Genomic DNA, 21,739 nt, shown 5'->3' with positions numbered 1-21,739 from the left:
GGCTGTGTCTGTGGGAAGCCGGATGTGGAGAGTACGATAGTTGGCCAAATACAATTGGGGAGAAAAAGGGGAAAAAACAAACAAGTTAGCATCCATGTACTTAAGGATAGTCACCTCCTTCAGCTGACATTGTCTCCTCGTCTGTCCAGACATGCATGGTACTTGCTCTAGCACTTGCCATGTTGATACTGTTGATACTATGCTGTTCAACTTCCGGGTGAAAGACCGCCGCAGGAACTATGGATCATGCGCAGAACGCCTAGGCCAGTTCAGGGCCGATTGAAGCATATACATGCCAGAATCAATCCATCCCCAACCACATTATTCCCAGGTCTCGGTTGGTTACAAAGGGTGATCGGGCTTTTGCTTTTAGAGCCCCCACACCGTGGAACGGTCTTCCTGCTGAGCTAAGACGAACTAAGTCTTTAGCTTTTTTTAAATCTCATCTTAAAGCTTTTCTTTTCATGAAAGCTTTTACAAATGTTTGATATTTGTTTTTATTTTTACGGTTTTTAATTTTACTCTTATTTGATCTTACTCTTATTCCTGCCTCGTCTGGTTTTATCTAGGGTTTTTTTTTTGTGGTTTTTTTTTGTGAAGTACTTTGTAACATTGTTTTAGAAAGGTGCTATATAAATAAAATTATTATTATCTAGGTGTGTTAGTTCCACTTCCAGAAATTCCGTTTAGTACGACTTCAGTCGGACTGACACATTTACATGTGTTTTAAAAGTCCAGTTTTAGTCGCATTAACACAATAAATCCACTTTTTCTAACATCGTGAAAACGTACTGAGTGACATGTATAATATGACAGTTGTATCTCAACCCATTACTGCCCTGTTTGGACTGAGGCCAGAGGGTGCAGTGTGGTTACTACTGTGCTAGCTTGACGTCTCATCCTCCTCAGCTGGAAGAGAGTGGTGCCACCATCCTACACAAGATGGCTTAAAGACACGATGTTTTACCTGAAGCCTGAAAAACATCACATTTACACTGAAGGGGAATGCAAATGGAGGCCCTTTCTTACCTTCTATAATAACCTAACCCAAATACTGTACTGGGACAGTCTATTATTTGGGTTAGGTTATTATAGGGTTCTCCTCCGAGAATCGTCACCTTAACATGGTGGAGGGGTTTGTGTGTCCTGATGATCCTGGGAGCTGTGTTGTCGGGGGCCATAGCCCCTGGTAGGGTCTCCCAAGGCAAATTGGTCCCAGGGGAGGGGCCAGACTAAGAGCCGAGTCCCAAAAAACCCAATGAATTTACACCAGCAGAGTTACAGCACCTCACCTGGAAAAGGGAAACCGGGGCCCCCTCCTGGAGCCAGACCTGGGAGGGGAGCTCGCCGGTGAGCGTCTGGTGGCTGGGCCTTGGCTCATGGGGCCCAGTCGGGCCCAGCCCGTAAAAACAACATGTAGCCACCACCCCGTGGACCCACCACACACGGGGATGAGCATTAGGGTAGGGTGCAATGCAGGCCGGGTGGCAGGCAAAGGTGGGGACCGGGGCGTGCTGACTTCCGGCATCGCAGATTTGTCCTCGGGCTGTGGAATGTCACCTCTCTGGCAGGAAAGGAGCCTTAGCTGGTGTGGGAGGTGGAGCGGTACCAACTAGATATAGTTGGGCTCACCTCCAAACATAGCACAGGTTCTGGTACCAAACAGCTGGAGAGGGGCTGGACTCATTACTTTTCCAGAGTTGGCCAAGGTGACAGGCGCCGGGCGGGTTTGGGGAGCCAAAGGAATTGAATCGAGTGCAACTGGACTTGGTATATATCCGTGAAGACGTTTTGCCTCTCATCCAAGAGGCTTCATCAGTTTGTGGCTTTCTGGCTAGACCAAGCTAGTCTGACTGGCTGGTGATGAAACTCAGATATTTATACTCTTTGGAGTCGTTATCGGAGCTTTTGATGTCCATGGCTCTTTGTGTTCCGATGTTTAGCAACGCCCGTCGTTATCAGAGGTATTGATGTGCATGGCTCTTTGTGATCCGATGTTAAGCAGTGACGGTCGTTGGGGGTGTTAGTTTTGACTTCGTTAGTGCTCCATTCAGTGGTCATGAGTCGTTGGAGCCATTAGTGACCGACTGTTGTTCTTGGAGGCTAAGCTTCTTGAGTCTCCTAGGTAGAGATGAAAGGACGGCATTGTAAGTGGGAGATAGGTGGTATTGCAGACCTCCTCCTCTGTTGATGGATGGTTTTTCCAGTTTCGCATAGATGGCTTCCTTCACCCCTCTTTCAAACCATCAATCTTCTCTGTCCAAAATGTGTACATTGCTGTCGTCGAAGGAGTGCGTCTTCTCCTTTAGGTGTAGATAAACTGCTGAGTCTTGTCCTGAGGAGTTTGGCCTTCTGTGTTGGGCCATCCGTTTGTGTAGTTGTTGTTTGGTTTCTCCTATGTATAAGTCAGTGCAATCCTCATTGCATTGTACAGCATACACCAGATTGCTTTTTTGGGTGTGTGGTACACGGTCTTTGAGATGAACCAGTCTTTGTCGGAGTGTGTTGCTGGGTTTGAAGTATACTGGGATGCGATGTTTGTTAAAAGTTCTCCTGAGTTTCTCGGAGACCCCAGAAACATACGGGATGACTATGTTATTCCTTCTGTTCCTTTTCTCCTCATCGCTCACCTGGTTGGTCTTTTTGGAACGTTTTGCAGTTTTCACAAAGGTCCAACTGGGGTAGCCGCAGGTTTTTAAAGCTCCCTTCAGGTGTTTGTGTTCTTCCTGTTGGGCCTGAGTTCTGCTGGGCACATTGTCAGCTCTGTGTTGCAGAGTTCTGATGACGCTCAGTTTGTGTTCCAGAGGGTGGTGTGAGTCGAAAAGTAGATATTGGTCTGTGTGTAGGTTTCCTGTAAACCCCAGTGTGGAGGCTCCTGTCTTCCCCAATGTGAACATCACAGTCCAAGAAGGGTAAACAGTTGTTCTTTACGTCTTCCCTTGTGAACTTAATGTTCTTGTCCACTGAGTTGATGTGGTAAACACTTGCACCTCTTTTGTTTGGATTTTGAGGTGTTCCTCTGAAGGAGTTCAGGGCCCTGTGTTCTACCTCTTCCATATATAAGTTGGCCACAATGGGAGATACTGGTGAGCCCATTGCACAGCCATGTTTCTGTCTGTAAAACTGGCCCCTGAATTGGAAATATGTAGTGTTCAGGCAAAGGTCAAGTAGTTGGCAAATCTGGTCTGGGCTGAGTTTGGTCCTATTGTGGATGGTGTCGTCCCATAGCAAACGTTGCCTCACAGTTTCCAAAGCCTCCATTGTTGGGATGCAGGTGAATAACGAGGTCACGTCGTAGGATACCATGGTTTCATTCGGTTCCAGTTTTACACCTTGGACCTTGTTCACAAAGTCAATGGAGTTTTGGATATGGTGAGGTGTTTCACCCACTAAAGGGGTCAAGATGTTGGCTATATGTTTGGCAATGTTGTACGTGACTGAGTTTATGCTGCTGATGATGGGCCTGAGGTGGGTTCCATCTTTATGGACCTTAGGGAGTCCATATATGCATGGAATGTTATCTTGTGGGTAGAGACGGTGGTATTGTATCCGATCAATGGTTCCTCCTTTCTGTAGTTTCTGTACGTACTCTATTTCTCCTCTTGTAACCACTAGTTGGATCACGTCTCAGAGGTTCATAGGTGTCGGTGTCGCTGAGTAATGACGTGATCTTGGCGTGGTAGTCTGTTGTGTTGAGGATAACCGTGCATCTCCCCTTATCTGCTAGAAGGATAGTGATGTTTTCATCCATGCTCAGGGCTGTCACGGCTTTCCTTTCTTCCATGGTTAGATTGGAAGGAGGGAGTTTCGCATTGGACGGAGCTGCTGATACCTTTAACCTAAGCTGTTCCGCCTCGGTTTCCGTTAGATTGTTTTTCCTTATCGCTGATTCTGTGGATGTGATGAGGTCAACTATAGGTAGTTGTTTGGGTGTCATGGCGAAGTTCCGTCCTTTGGCTAAGACCTCCTTCTCTGATTGGGAAAGTACCTTGTCCGAGAGATTCTTGATCCATCTGTTCTGCGTTCCGTTTTGTGTGGGATGTTCTGTCTTTTGTCTCCAGGTAAGTATATCTGCTTGGCTAGTGTTGTTGGTTCGTCGCTGTACGTTTTGAAACTTCCTTGTCTGCCTTTGTTTGGTTTTGTGGTGTTGAGATAGTTGGGCTTTCTTGGTAAAATCAGTGACCCTCTCCAAGACTGCACCAGGCATGTGGGATGTTAGTTGCTGGAGTAGTTGGTCAGATTTCTCCTTCAGCCCTTCAATAGTGAAATGGACCTGTCTCACTCTTTCATTCAGGAGTTGATTTTGTGCCTTCTCTATGATTCTGTCTGCTCTATGTTCTTTCATTGTGGTACACAGGCGCAGGCTAGTGGGTATGAGCCTGTGTTGTCTGCATCTCAGATTGAATCGCAAGTGGTTTTTGTAGTCTGCAATCTTCCGAGCCATCCTTTCATATTCCCTCACCATTTTAAGGGTGTCAGACCCAAATTGTTCCGCAACATGTCTGTGAATGTTCTCATTCATCCAGGTCATGGTTATCCAAAGGAATTGAATCGAGTGCAACTGAACTTGGTATATATCCGCGAAGACGTTTCGCCTCTCATCCAAGAGGCTTTCGGGGAATGAGAGGGTTGCCTCTATACGACTGCGAGTTGCTGGGGAAAAGGCTCTGAGTGTTGTGTGTGTTTATGCACCGAATAGCAGTTCGGAGTATCCAGCCCTCTTGGAGTCTCTGGTTGGTGACCTGGATAGGGCTCTGCCTCAGGACTCTATAGTTCTGCTGGGGGACTTCAACGCTCACATGGGCAACGATGGAGAAACCTGGAGGGGCATGATTGGGAGGAACAACCTCCCCGATCTGAACCCCAGTGGTGCCTTGTTATTGGACGTCTGTGCGAGTCATGGATTGGTAATAACAAACACCATGGTCGAACATAAAGTAGTTCATAAGTGTACTTGGTACCAGAACACCTTAGGCTGAAGATCGATGATAGACTTTGTGGTCGTATCATCAGATCTGCGGCCGTATGGTTTGGACACTAAGGTGAAGAGAGGAGCAGAACTGTCAACTGATCACCACCTGGTGGTGAGTTGGATCAGATGGCAGGGAAGGCTGCCGGACAGAGCTGGCAAACCCAAACGTGTAGTGAGGGTGAACTGGGAACGTCTGGCGGAGGCCCCCGTCCATGAGGTCTTCAACTCCCACCTCCGGAAGAAGTTCTTGTGTATCCTGAGGGAGGCTGAGGACATGGAGTCTGAGTGGGCAATGTTCAAAGCCTCTATTGTAGATGCGGCAGGCAGGAGCTGTGGTCAAAAGGTCATCTGTGCCTATCGAGGCGGCAACCGCTGGGGGCACCGGTGGTTAGGGAAGCCGTCAGGCTGAAAAAGGAGGCCTTTTGGACTTGGTTGGCCCAGGGGTCTCCTGAACTAGCAGACAGGTACAGGGAGGCCAGAAGGGCTGCCGCTTCGGCGGTCGCGAAAGCAAAAACTCGGGTGTGGGAAGAGTTCGGCGAGGTTATAGAGGAGGATTTTTGGTTGGCTTCAAGGAAGTTCTGGACATTGTTGGGCTGTCTTGGTTGACACACCTCTTCAGTGTTGCGTGGAGGTCGGGGACAGTACCTGTGGCGTGGCAGACTGGGGTGGTGGTTCCCATATTCAAAAAAGGGGACCGGAGGGTGTGCTCCAATTATCGGGGCATTACATTGCTCAGCTTCCCTGGGAAAGTCTACTCTAGGGTGCTTGAAAGGAGGCTCCAACCGATTGTCGAACCTCAGATCCAGGAGGAACAATGCGGATTCCGTCCTGGCCGTGGAACGATGGACCAACTCTTTACCCTTGCAGAAGTGCTGAGGGGGGCATGGGAGCTTGACCAGCCAGTCTACATGTGTTTTGTGGACTTGGAGAAGTCTTACGACCGTGTACCCTGGGGCACTCTGTGGGGGGGGGGTACTGCGGGAGTATGGGGTACCGGGGCAGTTGTTACAAGCCATCCGGTCCTTGTAGAACCAAAGTGAGAGCTGTGTCCGCATTCTTGGCACAAAATCGGACATGTTTTTGGTGGATGTCAGACTCCGCCAAGGTTGTCCCTCGTCTCAAATTCTGTTTGTGATATTCATGGACAGGATCTCAAGGTGCAGCCAAGGTGAAGAGTGTGTCCGTATTGGGAACCTCAGAATTGCATCTCTGCTCTTCGCAGATGATGTGGTTTTGTTAGCTTCATCAGAACGCGACCTCCGGCGCGCACTTGGGCGGTTTGCAGCTGAGTGTGAAATGGCCGGGACGAGAGTCATCACCTCCAAGTTTGAGGCCATGGTTCTCTACCAGAAAATGATGGATTGCTCCCTCCGGGTTGGGGATGAGTTGCTGCCCCTAGTGAAGGAGTTCAAGTATCTCGGGGTCTTGTTCACGAGTGAGGATAGGATGGAGTGGGAGATTGACAGACGGATTGGTGCAGCATCAGCAGTAATGCGGATGTTGTGCCGGACCGTTGTGGTGAAGAAGGAGCTGAGCCGGAAGGTAAAGCTCTCAATTTACCAGTCAGTCTTCATTCCAATCCTCACCTAAGGTCATGAGCTTTGGGTAGTGACCGAAAGGGTGAGATCGCAGATACAAGTGGCTGAAATTAGTTTCCTCCGTAGGGTGTCTGGGCTCAGCCTTAGCGATAGGGTGAGGAGCTCGGACATCCGGAGGGAGCTTGGAGTAGAGCCACTGCTCCTTCGCATCGAAAGGAGCCAGTTGAGGTGGTTCGGGCATCTGATTAGGATGCCTCTTGGGCACCTTCCTTTGGAGGTTTACCGGGCACGTTCAACTGGGAGGAAACCCCGGGGTAGACCCAGAACTCGCTGGAGTCACTACGTGTCCAATCTGACCTGGGAACGCCTTGGGATCCCCCAGGAGTAGCTGGAGGGCGTTGCTGGGGAGAGGGACATCTGGAGTGCCCTATTTAGCTTGCTGCCACTGCGATCCGACCCTGGAAAAGTGGCTGAAGATGAGATGAGATATTATAGGGTTATGATAACCTAACCCAAATACCAGACTGTCACAGGTCATAACCTAGCCATTTCTTGGTTGGAGCGGAACTGTAGCAGTCTAATTAAGAATTAGTTTTAAAAGATAAGAATGAGTGTATTTTTCTTCCTCCCTTGTCTGTGTTTATGTGAATGAGGTCGTTGTATATCTGTCGTATATTTATTTGTACTTGATGTCATTTCGGAGGGTGTCGGGAGGGGGTGGAGGCATGTTAGGGAGTAGGGGGGGGATGGGAATAATACTGGATTTATTTCATATGTTGATTCCATGATTTGTAAAATGCAAAATCCAATAAATAAAAGTGGAAAAAAAGAGATTTGTTTAGTTGTTTGCCAGGTGTTTACTAGGAGTTGCTAGCTGGCAGCTTTTAGAAACGTTAGTGGGTAGTAGCCTTTAAACATTTTGACTGTTGCTAAATATTAGCTTTTAAAAAATTAAATCTGTCCTAAGAAGTGTCTTTTTTAATTTGCCAGCTGTTAACATCAATATCTTTATTTTGTGAAAATATGCAGTAAAAAGAGATTTAAGTAAGTAAACTGAAACTATATATCCCCCCATCTCTCTCTCTCTCTCTCTCCCCCCCATCTTTTCTCTTCACTGTTCTGTGTTTTGTTGTTTTGTTTTTTACACCACTCTTTCTAGGATCCCAACAAGCGTTTTGGGGCAGCTCTGGGGGCCTTGTCCGGTGGCCGTATTTCCATTTGTAGGTTGGCACAGGATAATCTGAAGCTAGCCTTGACTGTGGCCATACGTTTCTCTGCCACCAGACGGCAGTTTGGGCCCAGAGACTCTGAGGAGATCCCTGTTTTGGAGTACCAGTTACAGGTGATATGATGAGGGCCTGGCTGGCCTGTGTATGCAGAGCCAGATAGAATGATCGTAACATTAATGATAATAAGAATAATAATAACAACAACAACAATAATACTAATAATAAAAGATGCAGAAGAAGGGGACTTAAATACAATTTAACAATATAATTTGTAGAATACGAATTTTAAATTTAGAAACATTGTGAAAGTATTTTCTTTAGTTACAAATTGCAAGGTTTTTGTTTGTGTCTAGGAAAACACATGTTTTAAGACATGATGGACATGTGTAAAAATGTTTTCAGCATTTCTGATCTCTTCTCTGCATTTATTTAAATTTGGAAGAAATCTGATACCTTAGTGGTCTGCATTAAAGAAGTGGAACTCGTTTTCTTTAAGTGTCTTGATGCATCCTCAGTAATGCAGGTAAGGAAATCAGAACGGTGACTCGGTTCATCTGGACACGTTTACTGACAGATACGTTTCATCACTCATCTAAAGGCCCTGACACACCAGGCTGTTGGCCAGTGTTGGGCTGTCGGTGAGCGTCTGTCACCAGGGGCGGGTCCTGGACACTGACACAAGGGCATGGAGCTCTCTTTAGGGCCCCCCCCACACACACAAACACACGCAAAAGCACAATGAAACAGAGACAACTATGCTTAAATGTGTCCTGTGACACATAGAACAAATGCTCGTCAATTGGCATTCAGCTTATGTAAGAAGAGGAAAAAGGTTTCACCAGTCATGAGTCTTTTAAGACAGAAAACGCCATCTCGTTGCCAGCCTAAGACATAACACAGTAATCTGCCATACATATTAGTCCACCTGGCCTCAGATACAACAGCCTAAGTAAACAAACAAAAATGCACGGTTCTGACCGCCTTCATTTCAGTACCAAGGAGAGCACACGTTCACATCACCACACTGTACAGTTAGCACAGCCATCATTTAAAGCAATAATTACAACAGCATTAATTACAATAGTCCCCAATGCGAAGATTATACAGACAGACAGAGCACAGCACTGAGGCGGCATATTGACAACACCAAACTTCAGTCTCTCTTCTCTCTCGCACGCTGCGAAATGCAAACACAACATTTACTCACCAAGCGGGCCTGCCCATAGCTGGTTAAACTCCAAAGCATTTATAATAAGTAATCCATTAACTCGAAACATTGAATAAACTATATACAAGTTAATGTCCAGTCCCTTTTTTTCATTATAAAAGTTTCATTTTTCTATCTTTCATATGGGTAAACCTGCCAATGACCTTGTCTCTGTCGATCTCGATATTCCGTTCAGTGCAAAGGAGAGTTAGGTTGGAGAGTCGGCCCTCGTTCATGCACGAACGTAAATAACTCTCGATGAGTTTTAGTCGGCTGAAACTCCTTTCAGCCCTGGCACTGGTAACAGAGATTGTCTTATATATTCTGTGGAGTATTGTAAGTTGCAGGTATTGTAGCATCCTCACCGAATGATGGTCAACACTTCAACTGATGATTTTTCATTTATTTAAAAACTCCAAACCCTTAGCCCATCGCACAAGGCGGGTCACAGCTGCGGTGGCTCGGGACCATGATGAGAACTTGGACAGATGATCCGCAATGCTGAATGGTTCTGATGCCTTTGTCTGCAGTGCTTGAGCTTTTCTGATCTCTGGATCTCCTACAGCCAGATCTGGTACCACATCCTCTTGTGTAGATATCTCACTTTCCCATAGGAACATGGGACCTCTGAACCAGTTGGATCTGAGCAGCTCATTCACTGTTCTTCCCCGGGATGCATCATCTGCTGGATTCTTATCCGTGGGCACATAACGCCATAGCTTGGGGGTTTTGCTATTATGGATCTTCTGGACCCTGTTGGCGACAAAGGTATGAAAGCGCCTTGAGTTGTTATTTATATAGCTCAACACTACCTTGGAGTCTGTCCAGAAGTACTCTTTCACATTAGCACAACTAAGCTTCTCTCTGAGCATATTGCTGACAGTAACTGAAACCACTGCTGCGGTTAATTCCAGCCTTGGTATTGTAGTTAATTCTATGGGAGAAACACAGGCCTTTCCAATCACCAGACAACAGTGAATCTCCCCTCTCTGGTTCTTGACTCTCAGATAAGAACACTGCCCATATCTGCTTGTGCTTGCATCAGAAAAGTGGTGCAACTCTGTTTCAATGACCTCTCCAAAATCGACAGGTATGTAACATCGAGCTATATATATCTTCTCTAGGTTGGCAAAGTCATGTCGCCAGCTCTCCCACCGTGGCCTCGACATTTCTGGTAGGGGGTCATCCCAGCTAACACCTTGACGGCACGTTTCTTGCAGGATCTTCTTCCCAGTAAGGACATATGGCGCAAGGAAGCCAAGAGATGCGACAGTAGCCAGTATGCCTCTACGTGTCCCTGGTTGGTTTGTCATAGTTTTGTTGACTCTGAAACTATCCCTGTCTATGCTCCAGTGAATCCCTAGAGATCACTCTACTGGTGTGTCAGAGAAAGTCAAATTCTTTGTCTTGGCACCTGTCGCCCGCTCTGATGGGAGTATACTCTGTAGGACAGCATGGTTGTTTTACACAAATTTGTGAAGACAGATACCACCCCTGGTGCATATTTCTCTTGCCTCCTGTGCCAACTGAATGGCCTTTTCCACGGTATCCGTACTTGTGACTCCGTCGTCCACGTAAAAGTCTCTTGCCATAAACTGTGATCCTACTGGATATGAGAGTCTGTTTTCATTGGCTAGGTACTTCAGCCCATAATTCGTGTAGCCAGGGGACGACACTGCACCGAAAAGATGGACTTTCATTAATCCTGAGGTTGTGTGCTTGCATCTTCATCTTTCCACCACAGGAAACGTAAGTAATTGTGATCTTGGTCTGGCACATGGAACTGATGAAACATTTTTTCTATATCACACATAAGAGCTATAGGATGCCATCTGAACCATAGAAGGACACCGGTGAGGTTCTTTATCATGTCTGGCCCTGTAAGAAGATGTTCATTGAGGCTTGTGCCGCCACACTTCGCAGAGCAGTCGAATACAATATGCAGCTTGTCAGGCTTTTTAGGGTGGTATATGCCGTGATGAGGGATGTACGATCGTTCACCTGTTATTCCATCTTCTTGCACTTCTTCAAGATCACCTCTCTATGATTTCCTTCATGTATGTTGTGTAGTCCTTCTTATATTTCTTATCTCTGTAAAACTTTCGGCGAGTCTGATTTCAGCAAGTTTTCTGTTATCAGGTAAGTGTGGCCATTGCTTAAAGGCATCTCATAATGTCCCTCATTTAGTTTTATGCCTTCTTTTAGTTTGCTCAGAAAAAATAGATCCCCTTGCGAGACCATTTTGTCATCTCCTTTGATGTCCTTAAAGTCTGACTCCAGGGCACTGATCACATCCATTGGTGTTACTGGAGGCAGTTCCTTTACTGAGACTTTGTGACATGGGCAGGTGTCTGTTCCATCTAAGCTTGGTGTTGAACAGCCCACAATGCTCCATCCTAAATCTGTAAGGATGGCATAGTGCTTGTTGTCTTTTCCGGCTAATACCTGTCTGGGTGTTAATGCTCTGGGACAGTTGAACCCAATTAAGAGCTCAACATCACAGGTGAGGAGGGGTTGGCACTTTATTGGCGATTGCTGTTAAATGAGGCCATCTTCTTACAGTTTCATGAGTGGGTACATGATCATGGTTCCCAGGAATGCAGTCTTTTGTATATGCAGAAGGAATATCAGTGTGGATGAATGAATTGTAGCCTCTCACCCTGAGTCCAGATATCCTTTCACACTTCATGATCATGCTCTCTCCAAGCATAGTGGTAAGTTTCAGCTTCACAGCTTGGGTATTTGCTTGTAATTGATTGCTCACCTCATTGTTGTTGAATGTGCTGTTACTTTGAGTGTCCAATAATGCATAAACAAGCTGTTCTTTTGATGGGTCAGTGGCCATGGACACCCACACAGGAATGATCCTAGAAGTGCTGCATGACTGACCCCCTCTGGTGACGTTGAGTGCCATTGCTGCCGTGGTTTCATCTGGAGTGCTTGAAGCTGAGTTCACAGTGGATACAGGACCTTCTCTACCTCCACGCCCTCTGTAGTTCTTATCATGGAGACAGGTGGGGTGTCTTCCCTTGCATACATCACAAGTGTGGCAGTGACAACATTCTTTGGCACTGTGACCTGGTTTTAGAAACCCATAACAAAGATTATTTTCTTTCACATACTTTCGTTGATCATTTGACATTTTTGCACCACATGCATGGAGGTCTTGATTTTCCATCGCTTGACATTGATTTGTCACCATTTACAGCAGTGTGGATGCTGAAGTCATTGGCTTTGTTTCCCTTTGATTCCTTTGTGCTTCTTCTGTCATGGGATGAATTAGATGAGTGAAGAGCATGTAGGGAAGTAACCGGGTTGCATGCTATCTCTGCTTTGAGGGTGACAAAGTTAGGAAAGTCTTTGAAGTTGGGGAACTCTTTACCGTCCATAAGTGCTACTGTGACCTCACGATTCCAACGGGATGCCAGCCAATCTGGAACTTTATGCATCAGCTTTCGGTTTTCTTCACAGTCATTTAATATTTCTAGGCCCTTCACATGAGGCATGGCTTGTAGACAGGCATTCAGGAAATCAGCAAATGTTCTTAAGCCTTCTGCATCTTTGGGCTTTATTTTTGGCCATTTTGACAGCTTGTCTCTGAAAGCTTGTTGTATGATAAAAGGCTGACCATAGCGTTGGTTGAGCTTATTCCATGCATCTTTGTATGCTTCATCATCATCTCTATAAAAAGTGCCTTCCAGGCATTTATGAGCAGGGCCACTGATGTATTTCTTTAAGTGATAGAACTTATCGGCCGAGGAAACACTGTTTTGGTCAACAAGACTTGAATGAGGCTTTCCATTCGATGTAGTGAATTGGATCGCCACTAAACACTTTGGGTGTTGGAATTGGGAGTCTATTTGTGGCCATGCTTTCTTGAATTGCTTGGGCCAGGTAGGATACATCAGTAGGGGGAGATTGCCTATCAATGTGAGGATTTTGGTGGTCTATGAGTGCATTGAAAGTAAGCTGTCTGTTATTCTGTTGTATGGGTTGACCAACACTTTCCTGCTTGATTTCTCAGTTATAGATCTCCAGTCTAGCACGAACAGCCTCCATGTCCTTTTCTGCTTGTAGATGCGCTAAGTCAGATCACGGTATGTCTAGCTCCTTTCTGTGTTGTTCTTCCATCATTCTTATTTTTTCTTCCTGCTTTTTCCTCTTGCATTATTTTGTATTGTGCTTCTTTTGCAGCAAGCTCTGCATCTGCCTCAGTCCTTTTTGCAGCTATGCTTGTGGATTCAGAGAACTGACTAGCTTCTGACTAAGAGGCAGTACCATATATGGAGTAAGCATAGTCATGGGCTCGTAGCTGACGAAGACGGCGCCTTTTGAACTCTCATCAAACTCGCCATCTATTGCTAATAGGCATTCCAATGTCTTTACTTACAGCCTTGCATGCATCAATTTTGCGTATAAGTTCAGTGTATGGTGTAACTCGCTGTCTTATTTCATCATAAATTTTCATGACTTCATTCCTTTTTCGATGGTATCTGCCATAGTTGCCAATTCACATTCTGAGATGTCTTTCTTTAAATTTTCTTTGGATGCTCTGATTTGAATTTTCCATTGTTCATACAGGCTAAGCAGTCTTTTTTCTTTTTTACTTAGTTCCTCCCTTTGGTAAGCTAGCATTTTCTCCGTGGGCCTGGGAGGACGTTCTGAACATCGTGGTAAAGTTAACTCATCATTATCCATTTCATGCTGAGGCTCACCTAGTCGGTTTTCCTTATTTTCATTTATCTCCTTTAATTTCTGCCCAAACATGTCTTCACATTTCCCTTGGTGCAGTAAACATCTACTTTCTTGTATTTCCGTTTGTAGCTTATTTATCTGTTCCGTGCTGTCATCCATTGTGCGTGTAGCTGTATGCTGTCCTTACCTTCTCCCTTGACCATCACACAACGTACTGGAAGTCACTGCGCTTTGTGTGACTGCCATCCTTGGATTACATAGGCAGCGTGATGTAGCAGGTGCAGGTCAAGCTCTTACTGTAGCATCCCCACCGAATGATGGTGTTTATAAGGGTGGGTTACCTGCAGTCACTGTATTATTTATAAGGGTGGGGCACCTGCAGTCACTGTATTGTTTATGAGGCTGGGGACACCTGCAGTCACTGTATTGTTTATAAGGGTGGGGCACCTGCAGTCACTGTGTTGTTTATAAGGGTGGGGACACCTGCAGTCACTGTATTGTTTATGAGGCTGGGGACACCTGCAGTCACTGTATTGTTTATAAGGGTGGGGACACCTGCAGTCACTGTATTGTTTATAAGGGTGGGGCACCTGTAGTCACTGTATTGTTTATAAGGGTGGGGACACCTGCAGTCACTGTATTGTTTATAAGGGTGGGGCACCTGGAGTCACTGTATTGTTTGTGAGGGTGGGACACCTGCAGTCACTGTATTGTTTGTGAGGGTGGGACACCTGCAGTCACTGTATTGTTTGTGAGGGTGGGACACCTGCAGTCACTGTATTGTTTGTGAGGGTGGGACACCTGCAGTCAGTTGAGACTGAAGAGGTCACTTAGCTCCTTTTCCAGTATGTGGTACCAGCTCGACTTGACTCGACCCACCGTTTTTTCGTTTTCCATTACTGGAAAGTACCGACATTTTGGTAACTGTTACCACTTTTCTGGTGCCACCTTCGTCAAGGATTAAAAAAAAAAACTGGAGCAGGTACCAAAATCAATGCAGACCTCTGATTGGTCAGAGAAACGCTGTGGCATTTAGAGTCCCTGCGTCATCAATACGTGCATGGGATATCACCCGGCATTTTTAAATACCGAAGCGGTGGAAGCGGAGTTATCTTCAAGTACATTTTGAAATTGAAAAAAAATGGAGAGCCAAAGATGCCACTACACTGAGGGGTGCTGTTACGGTCATGGAAGACGACACAGACGTGAGTCCAGTCAAGTGGAGCCGGTACCATGTTGTGGAAAACAGACAAGATGATGATGAAACGTTTCTGTCAGAAAAGGTTGTGTCCACATGAGCTGATTCACCTTTGTCATTGTGTTCTTTAAAACTCGTTCATTCCCAGGGCGTCTGGGTAGTGTGGCGGTCTATTCTGTTGCCTACCAACACGGGGATCACCGGTTCAAATCCCCGCGTTGCCTCCGGCTTGGTCGGGCGTCCCTACAGACCATGGGCGTAACTTATGGGGGGTCAGGGGGGACATGTTCCCCTCAATATTTAGAAGAGGTGAATTTGTCCCCCCCCAAAAAATATATCATGAATGATAATGTTAACTCCCTCGCCAAAAAAGGTAAAATAACAACACAGACAGTCGAACTACTTAAAATGTCATTCATACTTGTTTTCCAACGATGTCCTACACCCCTATGCTTGGACCATAGCATGTTAACCTTGCCACTGGGACTGCCGACCTCGTTGCTATCTTGCAGTTGCTCCTGACAACCAGGAGACCGGAGCATGAATGATCGTGTAAGCAAGTGTAAGTAACGTAGCTAGCCAGCTTGCTTGTCTAGCCCAGTACACCACCCTTTCTTACTTTTGGGGTTTCCGAGTTAGATTTTCTTATGTATTTCCAGATGAATTATAGCCTTATCTAGTTTATAACTTGTGTTTGGGGTTGTCAGTTCAGACCCCCTCACGAACTAGCTACCTAGCTAGCTAGCTAGCGCTTGCTAACAGTAGCCCCTAGACGTTTATGTTAGCTTAAATGAACTTGATCTGATAATTTCGGGCACATGAGATAACATAATAGGTACATCTACAAACCAATTTGTGCCAAGGGTATTGTATTAGTTCAAATGCATCTACATTTCCACAATAAATTGATGTAGAAAAAGAGCAAATTGGTGCATACAAACTCACCAGAATGCAGGAAATTAAATGTGTGATGCTCAAAATTTCCAGGGGGAGGACCCCCTGACCCCCCGCTATATGTGTTCCCCCCCCATTGTTCAAGTGAAACTTACTCCGCAGCTACAGACACAATTGTCTGTGTCTGCAGGTGGGAAGCCAGATGTGGGTATGTGTCCTGGTCACTGCACTGGCACCTCCTCTGGTCGGTTGGGGCGCCTGTTCAGGGGAGAGGGGGAACTGGGGGGAATAGCGTGATCCTCCCATGTGCTATGTCCCCCTGGTGAAACTCCTCACTGTCAGGTGAAAAGAAGCGGCTGGTGACTCCACTTGTATGGGAGGAGGCATGTGGTAGTCTGCAGCCCTCCTGGATCAGCAGAGGGAGTGGAGCAGCGGGGGTGGCGCAGAGAGGGTGGAGCAGCGGCCAGAGCGGCTCAGTGAGCAGGGTGATTGGTCAGGTACAGTTGGGGAGAAAAAGGAAAAAAAAACAACTCTCTCATTCCAGGAAGTGTGTAGCAGTCAGGGCAGCATGGCTGCTGTGTGAAACTACCTCTGTTTTGTGTGACCTTGTCAGCGTCTGACGGTAGTGTGTTATTGTCTTCCATTCGTCCTGACAGCAATGGCGTCTCCTCCCCTTCCTGGCAGCAGCGTACGCTCTGGACCACTTCTCCAAGTCTGTCTTCATGAATTTTGTGGAGTTTCAGGTTGGACAGATGATGAAGGACAAAAGCAACCGACAGGTGAGGAAAGTTGAAGCTTAAAAGGTAAATATGTGTGGTTGTTGTGTGTTACACACCAGTGTGTCCTTATTAAAGGTAAATGTGTGTGGTTGTTGTGTGTTACACACCAGTGTGTCCTTATTAAAGGTAAATGTGTGTGGTTGTTGTGTTATTACTCTGTTCAGCTCTTGAGTGTGTCTCCAACATGGTTTGTGATTATGCATGTAAGAGATGATGTGTGTGTGTGTGTGTGTGTGTGTGTGTGTGTGTGTGTGTGTCTGTGTCTGTGTGTGTGTGTGTGTGCAGGTGGAGCTAGGCCGAGAGCTTCATGCTATAGCCTGCTCCATGAAGCCCCTGGGCTCCTGGACAGCTCAGAGAGGAATTCAGGAGTGCAGGGAGGCCTGTGGTGGACATGGATACCTGGCCAGTTAGTGTCTTACCCTCTCCCACTTCCAGACTCTCTTTCTCTTCATCACCCCCCCCCCACACACACACACACACACACACTTTAAAGCTGCTATGACAATACACAATACCCTGCTCTTATTTATTTATTTTTTGGGGTTTTTTTTCCTCCCTTTTTCTCCCTAATTGTATCCGGCCAATTACCCCACTCTTCCGAGCCTTCCCGGTCTCTGCTCCACCCCCTCTGCTGATCCGGGGAGGGGCTGCAGACTACCACATGCCTCCTCCCATACATGTGGAGTCATCAGCCGCTCCTTTACACCTGACAGTGAGGAGTTTCACCAGGGGGACAAAGCACGTGGGAGGATCACGCTATTCCCCCCAGTCCTCCCCCCTTACCACGCGCCCCGACTGACGAGAGGAGGCGCTAGTGCAGTGACCAGGACACATACCCACATCCGGCTCCCCACTGCAGACACGGCCAATTGTGTCTAGGGACACTCGACCAAACCGGAGGTAACACGGGGATTCGAACCAGGACCCCCATGTTGGTGGGCAATGGCATAGACCGCTACGCTACCTGGATGCCCCAATACCCTGGTCTCATAAATACCCCGGTCTCGTAAATACCCTGGTCTTATAAATACCCCGGTCTCATAAATACCCCGGTCTCATAAATACCCTGGTCTTATAAATACCCTGGTCTCATAAATACCCTGGTCTTATAAATACCCTGGTCTTATAAATACCCTGGTCTCATAAATACCCTGGTCTAAGAAATACCCTGGTCTTATAAATACCCTGGTCTCATAAATACCCTGGTCTCATAAATATCCTGGTCTCATAAATACCCTGGTCTTATAAATACCCTGGTCTTATAAATACCCTGGTCTCATAAATACCCTGGTCTAAGAAATACCCTGGTCTTATAAATACCCTGGTCTTAGAAATACCCTGGTCTCATAAATATCCTGGTCTTATAAATACCCTGGTCTTATAAGGGGTGTTGCTTTTGAACTTTAATTTGCAAGGACAGAAAGGAGCTTCTCAAAGATTGTCCATTACATGTGTTGGCTTGAGGTTACAGTTGTTAGTACTTGTAGGGAAGGTCTACACAAAGACACAACACTGGTGCCAACAGCGTGGCTTCCTCACTTTCCTCACTCTACTTCACTTAATGCAGTGATACGTCTGTCCTCTGAGCCAGCAGGACACAGGTTTGGTATTGGTTAATCCATGTGCAGCTTTTCCTCACTGTTCCAATGAACTGCTCTTGGCTCTCAGACCAAGAGCTGCCTGTTGCCCTGCTCACCTCACTAATACCACTCAGTCTGACCCCAAACACTCACACCACACTCACACATGCACCTGCTCATCTGTAACCGCGTCTCTCTGCTTCCCCTCAGTGAACCGCTTGGGTGATATCCGTGATGACAACGACCCCAACTGCACATACGAGGGAGACAACAATGTACTACTGCAACAGACCAGCAACTACCTGCTCAGCTGGCTCCATACCAAGCACTCCGGTCAGTAGCCGCTTCACTTACCAACTTACGTGTCAGGGACTGTGTTCACTTTGACTCTCCTCTACAATCTGTCTTCTTTTATGCCTCCTACAGACTGTGTGGTGTCAGCAGTCCTGTCGGTTTACTGCAGGCCACACTGTGTGATGTGGGTCTAATACACCTGGTACCACATCAAGTGTGATGTGTGTAGACTGTACCATGACAAAACTACTGAATCACAGCCTACCACACAAGTCCATAAAAACGTCATCAGCGAGCGCGCCGCATCAGCGTGTCATCAATCTACGCCGCTGGTAGAGCAACATGACGCCAAGCAGGAACCCAGTCCTTTCAGTAGTCACCATGGCTGGTTTTGTTGCTCGTTGTATTGAATCCAGGGCATTTGGGTCACAGATGCTGACAGTGTGCTTGTTTGTGTTTAGCGCCAGCAGAGATTGTGTGTGGCGTTGATCAGCGTGTCACTTCATGCTGCATTTCTATTGGTTGTTAGTAGATGCAGGTGGTAGCAGCAGTCACGTTGTGAGACGGTCGTCCTACATTTCTGACCCTGTCTGACTTTTGTCCCAGGTTGTCTTTGGTCACAAGACCGTCATAACGGCCATCTTTGAACCTGCCTCAAAGGGAACCCGTCTCACAGTGAACCTGTCTCACTGTGAACCTGTCTCACAAGGAACCTGTCTCACAGAACCTGTCTCACAGTGAACCTGTTTCACAAAGAACCTGTCTCACAAGGAACCTGTCTCACAGTGCCACATAGGACCACCGTTTTGGAGCCATGACCAAAGACATCGCCACGTGTAGTCATCTTTCATCTGAGACACCCCATCACACGGTCTGTAGGAGGCTTTAAACTTGAAAGCAGCCCAGTGAAACCCCAGTCTTCTGATGGCTTCTTAGTTTACCTGGCGGGAATGGGGTTATGTGCCTTGCTTAAAGGCAGCTTAATTGTAATAGTTGAGGGAGGGGACAGCAACAGCTAATTTAGCTAATCCAGATTTTCTCATTAGTTGAGAAATTCAGCAGGCTTCTTTTCTTTGTAGCACAAAGAGTGCTATCAATGAAGTCACCATCATTAACTTGCTGTCATGTTACACTGTAGAGAAGTCAGGCGAGGTAAGTTCCTGTTGGTGTTGCACCCTGCCAGCCCCAGTTACTGTCCTTGGTTTAACTAATAGACAGCTATCTATCTATTCTGTAGTTATTTTTAACTAAGGTTAAAGCTGTAGAATGTTCTCCTCAGTACTTCTCTGCATTCTCCTGGTTCAGCAACGTAATGCTTACGCACACCCTTTCCCTCGACTCCAGTGAAGTGCTGCTTCCACCACCATCTTCCTTTTTTCTGATTGAGCTGCTTTGTTTAATGTACTGCCCCAAGAGAAGAGCCTCCATTAGCCTGTTCCTCTTGCCCCACATGATCTCTCTAGCTCACTGCTAGACTTGCTGAACTGCTCCCTTAGGGATCCATTCCCACCTAGTTAATGGGTTCGAAGCCCGGGGTAGTCAAGCCTTGGGGGTCGTCCCAGGTCGTCCTCTGTGTGGAGTTTGCATGTTCTCCCCGTGTCTGTGTGGGTTTCCTGCAAGTGCTCCGGTTTCCTCCCACAGTCCAAAGACATGTAGGTCAGCTGAATCAGCCGTACTGAATTGTCCCTAGGTGTGTGCGTGCGTGCGTGCGTGCGTGCGTGCGTGTGTGTGTGTGTGTCGGCCCTGTGATGGCCTGGCGGCCTGTCCACAGTGTCTCCCTACCTGCCACCCAATGACTGCTGGGATAGGCCCCAGCATCCCTGTGATCCCGACTGGGATAAGCAGCTTGGATAATGGCTGGATGGATGATACTCGTGCTGCACCTTTAACTCTTCTGTCTTTATATTCTTTCTCTAGTTTTGCTTTTGTGCTTTTGATTTCCTGTCAGGCCACAACATAGATGTAACGTAGGAACCCAGTGTCCCATACCGTGCTACACTGCTACTCTAGCTTTGTTATGGGTACCTGACATGCCATCAAGGGACACTCAGCTGAGATGTCCACCTTAACTAAGGCATCACAACTTGAGCTTGGCTGGTAACCCAGACCTCTTAGCACATCCTGGCTTAACCCCTATGTCTGCTGTGTTTCATCTGGTTACAGACGGTGTGGGGACTGAGTCTCCTCTGGAGTCTGTCAAGTTCTTACATGATTTTAACAAGATCCTTGAGACAAAGTTTACCGCAACGACCATGGAGGAGTGTGTGGACTCTTCAGGTAGGCTTCACACAAGGACTGATACACACTGGATTCCTGTTTCTTATACAAGTCAAGTCAGTTTTATTTGTATAGCTCAATATCACAAATTACAAATTTGCCTCAGTGGGCTGTACAGCAACACAACATCCTGTCCTTAGACCCTCACATCGGATAAGAAACAACTCCCTAAAAAAACCTCTAAGAGGGAGAAACAATAGGAAGAAAGCTCAGGGAGAGCAACAGAGGAGGATCTCTCTCCCAAGACGCACAACACGCAGTGACGTTGTGTTTACACAATTTACACAATACACCATTGAAAGAGGATAGCACAGTTGTAATGGAATTATAAAATTTATGAAGAACATGATGAGGAGGATGCCAAGCAGTGTCCAGATGCCACCGGAACAGCCCAGGACCCGAGCCACACGACCAGCGTCACCAAGTAAAAAAAAAAAACAATTGGTCACACATCTTGGGGAGAGAAGCATATAACATTAAAACAGGATGACAAAATTATATGGATTTATAAAATATATAAAAAGAAAATGTGATGAGGGGGATGCCAAGCAGTGTCCAGGCGGTAACCACCAGCACCATTGAGACCTGGAAGGAGGACAGACTGCATGTGCACACAAAAGGGAGACTCGCATCACACCATTCACACAAAGAAGAAGAGAAAGGAGAAAACATTCAGAGAGAGAGCGAGAAAAGATGTAAGAGAAGAGAACAGTTTGCAGTAGTCAATAATCTATACTCTATAATCTACACTGTAATCTATACTCTATAATCCTGTCGGCAGAACAGTGGTTGGTAAATTAATTGAGACAGAAACCGACCCGCCATGCAGTACAGGTTGTGAAGCACTCAACTTAAAGACAACTAATTGTAGGTTAAGGCAAAAAGATGAGTTTTAAGTTTGGATTTAAAGGACTCACCAGACTCTGATGGTCTGATGGGAGCAGGCAGGTTACCCCACAAGAACGGGGCCCAATAGGAAAAGGCCCTGCTGCCACCAGCTGACTTCTTTTTAACTTTGGGTACACACAGGAGCCCTGTATTTTGAGAGCGGAGAGCTCGAGATGGAATGTACGGTT

The 21,739-nt window shown here is 46.5% G+C and overlaps 1 protein-coding gene across 1 annotated transcript in view; it reads left to right on the top strand.

Annotated features, from left to right (window-relative positions):
* The window catches only part of LOC130130641 (peroxisomal acyl-coenzyme A oxidase 3-like), an 84,390-nt gene that overhangs the window by 21,142 nt on the left and 41,509 nt on the right, over window positions 1–21,739 (top strand). The window contains exons 10-14 of the mRNA XM_056300398.1: window positions 7,670–7,852; window positions 16,390–16,512; window positions 16,798–16,918; window positions 18,303–18,425; window positions 20,550–20,663. Of these exons, the coding sequence (XP_056156373.1) occupies window positions 7,670–7,852; window positions 16,390–16,512; window positions 16,798–16,918; window positions 18,303–18,425; window positions 20,550–20,663 (664 nt within the window). The remainder of the gene's footprint in view (window positions 1–7,669; window positions 7,853–16,389; window positions 16,513–16,797; window positions 16,919–18,302; window positions 18,426–20,549; window positions 20,664–21,739) is intronic.

This window comes from Lampris incognitus, chromosome 20 (genome assembly GCF_029633865.1).
Source record: "Lampris incognitus isolate fLamInc1 chromosome 20, fLamInc1.hap2, whole genome shotgun sequence".
Lineage (NCBI taxonomy): Eukaryota > Metazoa > Chordata > Actinopteri > Lampriformes > Lampridae > Lampris > Lampris incognitus.
This window is presented reverse-complemented; position numbering and strand designations above follow the sequence as displayed.